The 14,606-nt window shown below is 32.8% G+C and overlaps 2 protein-coding genes across 2 annotated transcripts in view; both read right to left on the reverse strand.

The window, feature by feature from the left end:
- The window catches only part of LOC145313959 (RNA-binding protein 25), a 307,513-nt gene that overhangs the window by 173,799 nt on the left and 119,108 nt on the right, over window positions 1-14,606 (reverse strand). The gene's annotated exons all lie outside the window — the stretch shown is intronic.
- Window positions 1-14,606, reverse strand: part of LOC145313974 (NFX1-type zinc finger-containing protein 1-like) — a 33,485-nt gene that overhangs the window by 2,440 nt on the left and 16,439 nt on the right. The window contains exons 5-10 of the mRNA XM_080153642.1: window positions 9,893-9,966; window positions 9,313-9,444; window positions 8,764-8,882; window positions 2,092-2,164; window positions 887-1,011; window positions 111-197 (exon numbers count right to left, since the gene is read on the reverse strand). Of these exons, the coding sequence (XP_080009768.1) occupies window positions 111-197; window positions 887-1,011; window positions 2,092-2,164; window positions 8,764-8,882; window positions 9,313-9,444; window positions 9,893-9,966 (610 nt within the window). The remainder of the gene's footprint in view (window positions 1-110; window positions 198-886; window positions 1,012-2,091; window positions 2,165-8,763; window positions 8,883-9,312; window positions 9,445-9,892; window positions 9,967-14,606) is intronic.

A 14,606-nucleotide genomic window follows, 5' to 3' on the forward strand; every position in this document is an offset into this window, starting at 1 on the left:
TAAGGAAGTCCAAACACCTTCAAATTCGTTTGGGGGAGGGGGGTAAACACTCATTTAGCCCCACCTTGGACTTCCCTGTATAATCCCAAAGGAAAAATATAACGACTTACTTTAAATGTGGACATCGCCAAGTGCATTTTTCTTTGCAGATTTTCGGTGGTTCTCCACATTTGGCTCCAGTTTTTGTATGAGGACATCTAAAAAAAATAATAAATACCTATAATTTCTTTATTTTAGTTATACAACATAACTCCTTGAGATTCGAATTATTGGAAGAAAGTTAGAAAACTACTAGTTTAGAACAAACCATTAACAATTCAATATGAGTACTTAAAGTTTTGGATCAAACAAATAAGATACATCTTTAATAAAAAATAGCTTGATGTCTGTCTGTCCGTCCCTTAAGATCTCGGTAACCACTGAACCGATCGAATTCTACTCTTTAGGAAATATACCTACTGGCCCTGTGGTGGTTTTAGGCTACTTTCTTGGCGGGTGGGACACCCTCAACCCCTCAAAAGCAAAAGTCCCCCCCCCATTTTTTTTATTTTAAGAATTTTTACGAATTTTGCGAATTCATTCGCATTTTTTTCCGCTGGGTATTGCGATTCATTCGCATTTTTTTTACGTTGGTTAGGTAATAGTAGATGTAATTATACCTAGAGACTAGGGGCGAAGCCGCTAGTATTTTATAGATCAGTATTAATGGTGGAAAAGCTTGGACACTGTTACTATATACAATCAGAACAAGATTAGATTTTACCACTGAAATTTTTTAGGCTAAGAAATGGCAAAATGAGTTTATAAACTTTTAGAGTACCATCTAAATACAATTCACTTTCTCCCTCCTTCTTGATATACCAAGATTTAAAATCAACAAGGTTACCTGAAAAATGATTTATCCTGGCAAGGTGGGCAGGATTGGCCACATTTAGCTGTACACCTATGACCGCAAAGCAGCCGCCTTGTACACGCAGCAGGACAGGAGGGATGTAGTCCTTGCTCTGTACACTGGTAATGTCATGCAAATATTTTACTTTCATAAATTTTCAGTGCTTTCTTTTATCTATACATTTTAGATTGGCAGAAAAATGTAGGCAAGAGTTTTACTTCAAATATAACTTCCCCTCTATTATACAAATTTTAAATTCTAATTTCCTTGTGTAGGACAAGCGGCTACGCCCTTACCGACCTCTGGGGACACTTAAGGGAAATGGTATTGGATGGGTGGGAGGAAGTCAACACTGTACTTAAAAAAAAAAAATAGATTCTGTTGAAGAAGAGGGGGGGGGGATTTTTCTTACAAGGGTGGAGTTACGCTCCCCCAAAATAGTACCAAACCTTTTCTGGACCAATAAGACGCCTCATCATAAAGGAGAACCATATCATTTCACGGCTAGCGAGAATTCTGTGCTAAACACAGACATACATCCTATTACCTTTATATAACGAATATTAAAAATTTTAAAATGATCAAATTAGCATTAAACACACATTAAATATGAATTGGGCTTGTTAAATTTTGCTATATTGATTACAAAACCACAGGACGCCACTTTAAAATTGATGAGTATTAGATTCTGCAATAAAATTAACTTTATTGATATAACTGCTCAAATTGAAAACAAACAAAATAAAGATTTAATGTTTCTTTTTTATTTTATGTTTGTTTGGTACGCAGCTACTATATAACCAGGGTTCCTACTATGTCTGTCCGACCGTATATTAATCTAACTTTATTATTATTGTAAATATAATCTTAGATTATTGTTGGCATTATTTTGATTTTCAATCTGTGGAAGTAATTTTCCGGTATGGCTTTGAAACCGATTAATATCCGCTGGATCAGAACCATTTCTCAGTGATACTGAAAAATCAGGTATAGCATCGTATTGCAAACAATTTTTCATAAATATCAAAATAAATCATGCATATTGTCGTATAACAAACAATTTTCCATAAGTATCATAATAAAAAAAAACATAAAATTATTACCAGTTTTGTTAGCATGGGCCTTCGGAAAGATATCTATAAGAAGATGCGATAAATAACTATTTTTATGTTTTTGTTTTTTGATAAATAATTGCATTCCTTATGGCAATCTCCACAACACTTATGACCGCAAAGCAAAACAGCTGAACATTTTTCCGTACATTTGTACGACCTTAACAAAGAAAATGCATAATAGGTAATGAGAGAATAAGAAAATACAGTAAGATAAAAAGAAAAATTATTAAGATTAAAACCTCCCAAAACAATTAAGGAGGAAAATATCGGTTTAACAGTTAGTAAAATCTTTCGCTATAAAGACTACAACATAAAGACAGAAAGGCAAGTTGTCACTTATTTAAAAATGAAAACGCTCATTATTTTAAATTGATATAAAAATATTTGGAACCTATATACACATTTTAAACTATGTATATCTGATGTGTGTGCATATAAAATGTTATAAAATGAATTACATTGTAAACAAATGCACTAAAAAATGAGCATGAACAAGCAATCAAAAATGGCCAAAACCGCATGCCGTAAAAATTGCAACAAGCAGGGCAAAAAATTTTCATCATGCTCTCTTAACATTGCTCTCCCTATCTTGCTAGAGACAGCTGGGAATATGAGTGCAATTTTGTGTGCTTAAGTGTAGAAGATCTTTTTTTAAAGATTTATTATAAAATATAAAAAAAAAATAATCTTATTTCATTGCATAAACTGGCCTGAGTGTCTATATTTCATCCAGTGGCGTGAACAGATTATTTGCCATTTGACAACCGTACCCTATATAGGGTGTAATACAGAAAATAAGAGGTGTGTTGCTTTATTGTCAGGGGGGTGGACACACCCAATAGGCAGCGGTGTTGAGCCGGAGCCGGGAGCCGTTGAGCCGCCATATTTTGCTGGAGCAGGAGTCGTAATTTTCGTTAAATAACGGCTTCGGCTCTGGACTAACTAAATAAAGAGATTTTTTATTAATTATAATTTGGTAACTCTGTTTTGTCATGTGCAAATGCCCCTTTTAAGCTTTTCAAGTCCATTTTTATCAAAATTAAACTTTTAAGTCAAAAATAGACGTGGGAAAAATATGTCGAGTTTTTCTTGATTTTAGGTCGGAGCCGGAGCCGCACCAAAATCAAACGGCTCCGCAACGCTGTCCACCAATATATTCAACGTATTTTGATTGGTCTGTTTAAGCAAAAAATAGACCCTTGTCAGTAGAGGATTAGTGGACACATAGCTAGCAGTTTTTGAACTTTTTTACCAATAATTTTATTTAACAGAAGGGGTAATAATGTTTATTATTATTTTGGGTGACCATCAATTTATCATCCATTGTCTTATCTCTTGAGATCGCTGGTAGATTACACACTTTAGAAGACAGAAATACACTCCTCTTCCCCACTGAGCTATTCCTATTTGTTGATTGTGGATGGCACGAATTGAATATTTTGTGGTTGAAATGGTTACAGTGATTACAGAATAATGCTGGTTCTGTGGTCATGTTCTACACAATTCAAATGATGTCATGAATTCCTTGAAATATGTGGGTATTAACATTTTCCTGGTTGTGACTTATCCAGAAGTTGAAGTTTTTCAAATGGATAACAATTTTATTATTCATTACAAACTTTTTTTGGTGAAGGTTACCGTTCTTTTCTTGGGTACCTAAATACTTCTACAGACTAATCTTAATTTTCATATACCAATTCGTTGCAAATGATTTTACTGAAAATGTCCCACCTCGAAATTTTGAAACTGGAACCCAACCTAGCAGGTGATATAATCTAGACTCAATATAAGGGGGGGGGGGGGAGTTTTGACACATTTGCGTAAACCTGGTGTATAGGCTTTATCTTTGGACTGAGAGGATAGGTTATTAGAGATAAAATCATTCTCCAGGTTCCGGAGCTCCAGGCCTCCAGGTGGTCTCTGGACATGAAAAAATGAAAAAAAATGTGTTTTTTTTTAAGATTTAGAGGTCAACTTATGAAACAAAATATGCATATTTTTTCTTCAAATATGTGAATAACATTCAAAAAAGTACATATTTTGTTTTATTAGTTGACCTCTAACTCTTCAAAAAAAAAAATTTTATTTTTATTATTTACCTGTACAGAGGCCATCTGGAGGCCTGGAGCTGTGGAACCTGGTGGCCTATCCAAAAAATCTTAAATCTGGGGGAAGTTCATCATATAAGAATGATTTTATCTCTAATAGCCTATCCTCTCAGTCCAAAGATAAAGCCTATACACCAGGTTTACGCAAATGTGTCAAAACTTCACCCCCCCCCCCCCTTAACTTAACTAACCAAATCTAACTTATCTAGTAGCTGTTCTTTTTTATAGGTAAAATCTTATTGGGTGCAATTTTATGATAATTTCATTTTTTCATAATAGAAAATAAGATACAATAAGGTTGAAATAAGTCATAACTTCAATTAATCTTTTAATAATTCCAAGAAAATCTAGATTTTGCTTAAAACTCTTGGTAAGCCTAGCAAACTTGCCCCATACAAACATCTATCAGCCTGACCCAATAATTGAATAATTTCGATATTTTGCCTCAATTTGATATTTTTTCCCACACTGCCTGTGTGTGTGTGTGATTGCTGTGTGTGTTATTGATTACCCACGGACATGCATAGATTGGTAAAAAGCAGGAAGGAAGTGGGCACTGTGCTCTTTTTAAAAGCGAAGCTTTTATATAATTAGGGTCGGTCAGTCCAACCGTCCGTCTGTCCGTAACGGATAGCTTTTTTTTTGTTAATTTAGGCCTGTTAGAATTGTCCTATCGATTTCAAAATTTGCATGGTAATTCCTGTAGTAGTTAGGTACGATTTAGAAAGCGTAGCAACTCTATAATCGTTACCAGAATGCCTGTAAGTCCATTTTAAACATGTTGATTTTTAATTTTTTTAACAACAAGTTTTTATGTAATAAAATCATTCGATTGATCTGATTTTGGATAACTGATTCCTAATACAATAAGGTACAATAATATAAGCGAAGCATCTCTATAATCAAGTCCTAAAAATGTCAGTATGTCCTTAAACAAAATCCTGCATTTAATAAGTTTTGCAACAAATTTATGTATAATTTTATCAAAACTTATATATTCATATTTTGTATATTCAGGTCTGACACTCTACAAGAGTTAATGTTCGTCTGTCATACCGTTTCAGAGCTAAGCTTTTATGGATGTTGTCATCCTTGTTTTACAAAAGTCTCCAAAGTTTTATAATAACGTTTACTTATTGGATAAAAACTTTTATTGAATTTTGATTGGTTGGTTCCTTAACCTTTCAACCAAGGGATTATTTTTGTGTATTATGATTGGGAATATAAATACATTTAAAGGCCATTGTCTTATCCCTTAGATCCCTGGGTAAACAGTTAGAAAATATTCATAAACTATGCAAGGAAAATTAACCTGACAAATTCTAAACTTTTATATTGGTTAAATAATATAATTTTGAATGAATTAAGGTATTTTTCGCATCGTATTACAGACAGCTTTCCGCCGATATTAAAATGAAAAAGATTAAAACCAGTTTTCTTAGACTAGAGGGCCGAACAAAACTGGTATCAATTTTGGAAAATGATCGGTAATACGATGCTAGACATAGTTTTTTCGTATGGATGAGAACTGGTTCTTATCCACCGGATTCGAATGAATACGAGAAAAAAATATTATAATTGAGAAAGAATGACAAAAATTTTAAAAGATTTCTTGAACAACTAAAAAAGATAATTAGCCATACAAACAAAAATATATAACATCTAAGTTTTAAAAAAGATAGATAAGATTTCTAATAATTTTAATGGTTGATTTTGACAATGTTACATATATAAAGCCAAAGTACTATTTTTATTTCCCAAAAAATTAAGTATAGCAAATTCCAATCAACATAGAAAAAATCCCCATTAAGAAGAAGGGTGCAAAAAAATATTAGTCGATAGTAAAATGTAAAAACAGCATGACGACTAATTTAGTTATGTCTAATTGTTTGTAATTCATTGTAATACAAAATTATTTATGTTTGTTGATATACTTGTAACTTATGCTTAAAATCATTTTTCTGAAATGCACTTCATGCAACTATTCCTTTAATAACAACAAATATACCAACATTTGGAAGTAAAGGGCTTGAATTGTGATATGATGACGGAAGTAGGGGAGGAATTTGGTCAAATCCAAATTATGGAGCATCACAAACCATCTTCATCTTAGTAAAGGGATAAATATTAACATCATTTAAGGGGGGGGGGGGAAGTTCTGACACATTTGCGTAAACGGTGAGTATAGGCTTTATCTTTGGACTGAAAGGATAGGTTATTAGGGATAAAATCATTCTTATATGATGAATTTCCCCCAGATTTAAGATTTTTTGGATAGGCCTCCAGGTTCCGGAGCTCCAGGCCTCCAGGTGGTCTCTGTACAGGTAAAAATGAAAAAAAAAAATTTTTTTTAAGTTAAAAATCAACTTATAAAACAAAATATGCATATTTTTTCTTCAAATATGTGAATAATATTAAAAAAGATGCATATTTTGTTTTATAAGTTGACCTGTAACTTTAAAAAAAAATTTTTTTTTTTCAATTTTACCTGTACAGAGACCACCTGGAGGCCTGGAGCTCCGGAACCTGGAGGCCTATCCAAAAAATCTTAAATCTGGGGGAAATTCATTATATAAGAATGATTTTATCCCTAATAACCTATCCTCTCAGTCCAAAGATAAAGCCTATACTCACCGTTTACGCAAATGTGTCAGAACTCCCCCCCCCCCTTTATTAAGATTATAAAATATTAGACTTGAAATCTAAAGCATTGAAATTTAAAGACATTCGTCTCTTAATCAAAAAAAACTGTGTCATGTCATAAACAATAAAAAAGTATTAATTAAATATTAGTCATGATGACTTTATTCATTACTAGTTGATTCGCCTTCAGTCTGTATGGGCTTAACTGGATAAGAAATGGGCGGTATCCACTCGAATACGCTTTATTAGAGGGAAGGGGCGTGTCAAACCGTCAAAAAATTATATCTTGGTCCTCCATGAAAACCTATGCTATGAACGTTAAAACTGTTTGCGAGATCTTGGTAAACATAAAGACGGAAATCCTGCTACTTTACAAAACATGATTTTCTGAGATTTTCTTTTAAACCTTGCCAAGTTTTGTAGGAAAAATATTTACCCCTGAGTATTTTTCAATCTGACTTGTATGTTACTCTTTTACAGTAATCTAAATTCAATCTTCCCCCCTCCCTCCTCGCCCCCACTACATGAATATAAACATTGAATTTATATCATATTAAAGCTCTTATATACATCTAGGGCCAGGTACAGATTAGTAGCGTAGTTACTATACAACTAGGATATTATGTCAATATGTCACACCTACATAGTTCATGTTTTTAAAGAGAATATTATAAACCTTTGTTTTCAATAGATGAATAAGGAGGGCAGGGTTACTCCATATAAAACAGCCTAAAACCATCCCTATTTAAAACAAACCTTAACCGAACCAGATTTTTAGTGATTTTTGAATTCATTAAAAAACAATAACTGGTAGGATATATATAAAAATAATGAAAAATAGAAATCTTTGTTATTGTTATCTTGAAAATTTAATAATTTGAACATCTTAAATAGAACTGTATATCAGTTTACTGCTGTTCTACACCCATTTGTGTTATTGCTTTGCCACAAATGACCATCGTTGTCCTTGTTACATATGTGAAACATGTTGTCCATCTTTACACCCGCAGGCAAATTTAAGACCGAAGAAATGAGCAAATCAAAATATCCTATCTATTTTATTAGAAACAAGGCTACTCTATAATTTACTTAAGACGTCATAGCAAATATCTTTAGCAGGATGACGTACCTATTCTGCAAGTGCAATTACTTGTTGGTCTGTAATGCACTTGCATGTTCAGTACAATGGATAGATTTGCAAATGCGAATATAAAAACTTAAACAATAGGAATTTAAAATTAATTTTATGGAATATTCACTTTATTTGTAAGAACAAATACTTTTAGTAATTGCAAACTGCAAATTAATAATTAAGTTTTTAGGCTTTCTCCAATTAAACTTAGTTATCCTTTTTCGTTTAATTTTTAAATTCACGTATAAAACAATTTTACTAAAACTTTCTAACCTACTTTTGCGTATTAACGTTCTTGTACCAAAATGAATGTTGTACTATGCTAGCACTCCCAGGGACAATGGACGATAAAATAATCTTCCTCCCAACGCTGATGTGTTAAAATCTGCTAATGGTGGCTTGTAGAAATAACAAAATTTTTACAACCATTGATCCCTCCCTCCCTGGGACACTCCCGTCCATACAAATCTATTTTGTTATGAATTCTTCAATCAATAATTTTTTTTTAATATGTACATAGAAATTATTTAAAAATATGAAGTATGATTCCAATCGTGAATTATATATCTTTCTCTGAAGATAAGTGCACTATTTTTAACATGTTTCCAAAACTAAATGAAGAACTTTCAACATACAACGGCAGTACAATCAGAAGCGTGTGGTAGGGGGGTGTCAACACCCCCTTAACATTGAAATTGGGAAGGCCTACCTTACCCTTTTTTCGCCCCTTAATTGTTTCACGCCCCCTGGTGATTCGCTGTGCACACCACTGTACACAATGAAATTAATAAGACAAGTAGCTATATACGTTAATTACCTTTAAAACTACCCCTTAACACCATTTATCTCCTTTTTTTTCAAAAAGTTACATACCTTTCTATGTTCAAATCTTGAGCAGTATTATTAAGCAAGAAGCACGGAATCTTGGGTGTGTGCGGACATGATAGTGTACCCAAACTTTTATTTTCTGCTGATGATGCGCTCACCATTACCTTGCAATATTTATGACAGATTAAAATTAGCATGTTAGGACAGATTGTTGAAAAGAAGGGGCTACAAATTTACAACAAAATCAAGCGGTTTTTTGTGTCCAAAAGTTGTTTGTAAAAAAAACAAAAAAGTAAGCACTTCAGAAGGATAAAGTTAATTTTCAAAAAAATATAAACCTAGGTATACTATATATTTCTCCTTGATTTTTACAGATTTTCTTACACAACTCATAATCGTAGATCCGTTCAACACAACATATTTTCTTTTGATAAATTTTTAATTTCTTTTTCTTGACAGAATATAAATGATTTTTTCTAATCCCCTTAAAACAAGTTTAAGAAAAAAATTACATACATGATAGAGTTTTATAGAAATATAGAAATACATAAACATCAAATATTTTATTGATTTAGAAATGTTCTTGAAATTCACCTGGCACTGTGTAGCACATGGCTGACCACATCTGTCCGGACAAGGATGTCCACATGCCAACTGTTTTTGACAGGGTACACAACAGCTTAACTTGGGGGTACATCTTCCAGTTACAGAGTGACCACAGGAAAGCTAAGTCAATTTGCAAAAATTTTCATTCTATAATTCATAATCATTAGGTAGGTAAATTGTTAGAACAAAAAACCCAATAAATAATACCCAATAAGACAAAAGACTAAATAACTATTTAACCTAACTAAAGGTAAAACTCTAATACAAAAATAATGTTGGGTCTTTCAAGTTTTAAATAGAAGTTGTCTACCCCACTTACCTTCTACCAAAAAATCAGGGAAGAGGGAATGTGATTCTGACAATCAATTTTAAGTGAAAATTTCCCCACAACCCCCTTTCTTTACTTCTCCCCCCTTCTTGCCTTTTCCCTTCTGAAACGACAAAAACAAGTTTTACCCCAACAAAATATTTGATTTAAGGCAATTGCAAGTGGAATTAGTTAGCCGAGCACCTGCCAAAAAATAGCCTAAATCCAATTAAATATTTTGCTAATGAAATTTTTAAATGCCTGAATATTTCCATAGAATCTACACTCAGAATCACAGTTCTCATAACACAAGGATTTACAGGGATGGCCACATTCTAAAAAACAATTATTGTAAAAATGTTGCTCTCAGTGCAAATTTTGGATTGACTTGTATGTCATGCCAAGTTTGATATCGATAGGACAATTCTATCAGATCCAAATTAACGATAAGAGCTTTATGTAACTGACCATAAATGTAGAAATTAAAAAAAAAATATCTTGAACTATCCTATTATATAAAGTAGTAAGGTTTTTTTGTCTGTAGCGAAATATCTTGCTAACCGCTTAAAAGATATGATTTTCCTTTGCTGTGAAGCTTAATGTTTTTAACTATATTGGGGAAGGTTTTCTCCACCTTCCCAATAAAAGATGACCCCCTCCAAATTTTTTTTTTACTTTTTCTTTTATTAAATAAGGTGGGGGGGGGTCAATTTTTCCTCTCCTGCTTTAAGTGTCCCTAGAGGTTCTAGGGGCGCAGCCGCTAGTTCTACAAACAGTAATTTATGGGACACTCTGTAGACTAATTATCTCCCCAGTCTGGGTCTAGTTCTCACACCCAAAGATGATCACATATATGAACATTATTATTTCAAGGAGTGGTTACTTTATTACTTTTTTATTATCCTCCCATATTAACAATTAGTTTTTAGGAGAATTAAATTAAATCAAATAAAGCCAAATCATGTACCCAGCTAGATTCTTTGTTATAGTTTTTTTCTCGCAAAATAGCTATTACTAGCGGCTACGCCCCTAGAGGCCTCTATGTACACGTAAAATTGTTTTTTTTCAATCTATTTTAAAGTCAGCTATTTACCAAAATTATTTTTTCCACCTTTTCACCTATAGATGGTGTTTTTAGCCAATTGCAAATTTGTCCGCAGGGCAGCGTTTTTTTTATTTTTTTTAAAATTTCTGTCGATTTCTTTGGGGAGGGTGGTTGTACCCTCCCCCAAAATAGTTATAAACCTTTCCGGGACCTTTGAGAAGCTACCCTGTTTAGGAGAACCCGATCGGTTTAGCGGTTAGCGAGATCCTTCGGTACAAACAAACAGACAGACAAGCAAACACACATCCTGTTACTTTATTATACGGATGTAAAGTTTTGTTTAAAAGGATTTTCGATATTAGATTCCCCAATTCTAAACTCTTGAGAGCGTAGCTACTCTAGAAAGTGCAAATCCATACGTCTTAATATGTAAGCGAATTGCTACACAATAAAAATTATCACACTACTATGCCATTTATGGATATAATTGTAGTTCTTAATACAATATTTTTGGGGGAAAATTATGTAGGTACGATAAAATATTTTCCAGTATGGCTTCGAAACCGATTAATATCTGCTGGATAGAACCGGTTCTCAGCCATACTGAAAAATCATGTATAGCATCGTATTATGGACAATTTTTCACAAATATTAAAATAAAAATCATAAAATTAATTCCAGGTTTGTTACATCGTGCCTTATGCCGCTCAGGTCTATCAAAACTGTGTTTAATCAAATAAAATGCCAGTTTCCCTTGTAAAAAAAAGTCTTATTATTATTTACTGAGGAATAAAGAGGCAATGAAACTGTTATACTATTTAGCAGCGTGTGCTTTGTGCTTACAAGAATACATCAAAGCAAGGTGCAAGTAATTAAAGGGAACTATCCACGAACGAGAGCAAGTGATTCGAAGCACCTTCCAGCATTGATCCATAGTATTTTTTACTGAATATACTAGGTTTATGTTTAATATTTGGTTTATAGACTAAAAAGTTGGGTTTTACCATGGTTTTACATGAAAAACTTTGAAATGTAAATAGTTTTTTATGCAATATCATCAAATGCTTTGTTGAATTCAGAGGACAATATAAAATAACACAGCAGAAAAGCATCAAATGCTATAAATTGCAAAAGTACTTTAATTAAACTGTTTACAATATTACAAGTTTTTTAAAATTAAAATAATATACTTTTGTGTCAAAGCTTTTAAAAAACAGTTTGAACTCATCAAAACATTTGATGGTATTGCACTAAAAAATGCTTGACTTTTCAAAGTTTGTCTTATATAAAACCTTGGTGAAACCTATCTTTTTAGTCGATAAACCAAATATTAATCACAAACCTAGTATATTCACTAAAAAATACAATGGATCAATGCTGGAAGGTGCTTAGAATCACTTGCTCTCGTTTGTGGATAGTTCCCTTTAGTAAAACTTTTGTTTGACAAAGCTACGTTACAATTAAAATGACAGTCAGTAAGATAAGTTTTGGGGAAAATCTTTAAAGCTGCTTTTAAAATCAATGGCTATTTTTCTTAAAATCCAAATATTTTCTACATCAGTAGGCATCAACTCCAAAACTCATTTTGTTAGTCTGTCCGTCTATAGTGGTTTTAGCAGTAAAATCCAATTTAATAGGTTGTTGTTTGATCATTTATTTGTCAGTCCGGTTTTTTTCCATGCTTCACTGCAAGTTATCATTCTTGTTTAACTATTCATCTGTCACAAGCTTTTTTTTATTTATGCAACATAAAATGTTAACTCATTATGCTGGTGCAAATCTAGGTCTTATTAAAAGCGTAGCTTTTCTACATTTAGAATGTGTTTAATGTAAATCTGTCCGACTCTTCTTGACAAATAGCTCTTATCGTATATTTAATGCGAGTATATATGCATTAGGGTTGGGCCGGATATCCGGTTTGGCCGGTTATCCAGCCGGATATCCGGCCATTTTCAATATCCGGCCAGATACCGGATATTAAAACTATCCGGTTACAGGATATACGGCTGATTTTTGACGCCGGATGTCCGGTTATCCGGCCGGATATCTGGTAATTTGCCGGATTTCGAACGTTGGCCATACATTGGGCCGGAACCGGATATCCGGCATTAAAAATCAGCCGGATATCCGGTATCCGGCCAAAAAAGTATCCGGCCCAACCCTAATATGCATTTATACAATATATATGTAAACTACAGAACTGGTTGAGTTCTCACTTTTAGGGAAGCATCACAGAGGTTTGGGATGGTTTTAGGCTATTTTATTTTTAGATTTACGCCTTGAGGTAGTTTTCTGTCCCCGTCTTACCCCTTTAAAGACAGAGTCCTTAGATGCTAGGGTCGCATACGCAAGAGTAGTATATTCTATTACTAGTGAATCGGTGGTGCAGGCACCACCTAAAAAATTATATTCTACGTTATCTCACTTCTGAATATTAACCCTATTCTTCAATTGACCTATCCCCGACTATTAACCTTTTTTCTTCCATTGACCTATCCCCGACTTTTAACCTTTTTTCTTCCATTGACCTATCCCCGATTATTAACCTTTTTTTCTTCCATAGAGCTATCCCTGAATATTAACCTTTTTTTCTTCCATTGACCTATCCCCAACTATTAAACTTTTTTCTTCCATTGACCTATCCACGACTATTAATTTTCTTTTCTTCCATTGACCTATCCCCGACTATTAACATTTTTTCTTCCATTGACCTATCCCCGACTATTAACCTTTTTTCTTCCATTGACCTATCCCCGACTATTAATAATTTTTCTTCCATTGACCTATCCCAAACTATTAATTTTTTTTCTTCCATTGACCTATCCCCACTATTAACTTTTTTTCTTCCATGGACCTATCCCCGACTTTTAACTTTTTTTCTTCCATTGACCTATCCCCAACTTTTAACTTTTTTTCTTCCATTGACCTATCCCCGACTATTAATCATTTTTCTTCCATTGACCTATCACTCAATCTCTCTCTCTCTCTCTCCGAACCGTACTACAAATCAAGTTACTCATAAAGATTACTACGACTTTTATAGTTTCGTTTATTTATCATTTTTTAAAGATTTAATGTCCCTTTTCTTCCATCTTTATTCTAATTTCATTTTTTTAATTAAAAACGTATTTATAATTTTGTCTCTCTTTCTTAAAACTATTTTAGGATCCTAATGTTTTTTGTTTAAAATTATCGTCCTGAAAGGGTTAAACTATTTAGCTAAATGTTAAATTTTAGTTTAATATCTGAACACATTCGGGCACGTCGCTAGTATCATATTACATTAAAACTTAGTTTTCCTTGATTTACTATATTATAAACTTAAATTTTCTATTTTATGAATAGAAATTTAATACTTCAATATAATTTGAATAGCATAATAAAATAAATAATTTAATTTATTCTTCATAGAGTAAAATAATGGGTCTTATCATTCTGGTCATTGAGAGTTTATTATTGATTATTGAACCAGTATGAGTTTTCAACATCTGACCTTTGGAAAACTTGAGCTCGTTTATAGACATTTATTTCCTATATAGGTCTGTCATGGATCTTGATGCAATACAGCAAGCCGTTTTGTAAATGTTAAAAATTGGAAGATTTCATTAAATAAAAGTAATCGCAAATATAAGTATTAAATAAGAGAACCTAATATTTGTTACAGATTGTTGATATGATAATGATCATGAAATGTAAATCAGAATCAGCTTGACTGATAATTATCTTGGGCTTGCCTAAGACAGAGTACTTTAATCCAGACAAACAAAACATATTAATATGTATATTGAGTATCCTACTAGTTCAAGATATGCGGATCCAGGTTGCTGACGGGTGATATTTTTCCAGTAAAATTTCAACTTTTTAACTATTTTTTTCTCAGGTTTGAAACATTTGGCACTCAAACATACCAATTTGCATTAAGATTTACTG

Source organism: Acartia tonsa, chromosome 3 (genome assembly GCF_053477335.1).
Source record: "Acartia tonsa isolate MP-2025a chromosome 3, ASM5347733v1, whole genome shotgun sequence".
NCBI lineage: Eukaryota > Metazoa > Arthropoda > Copepoda > Calanoida > Acartiidae > Acartia > Acartia tonsa.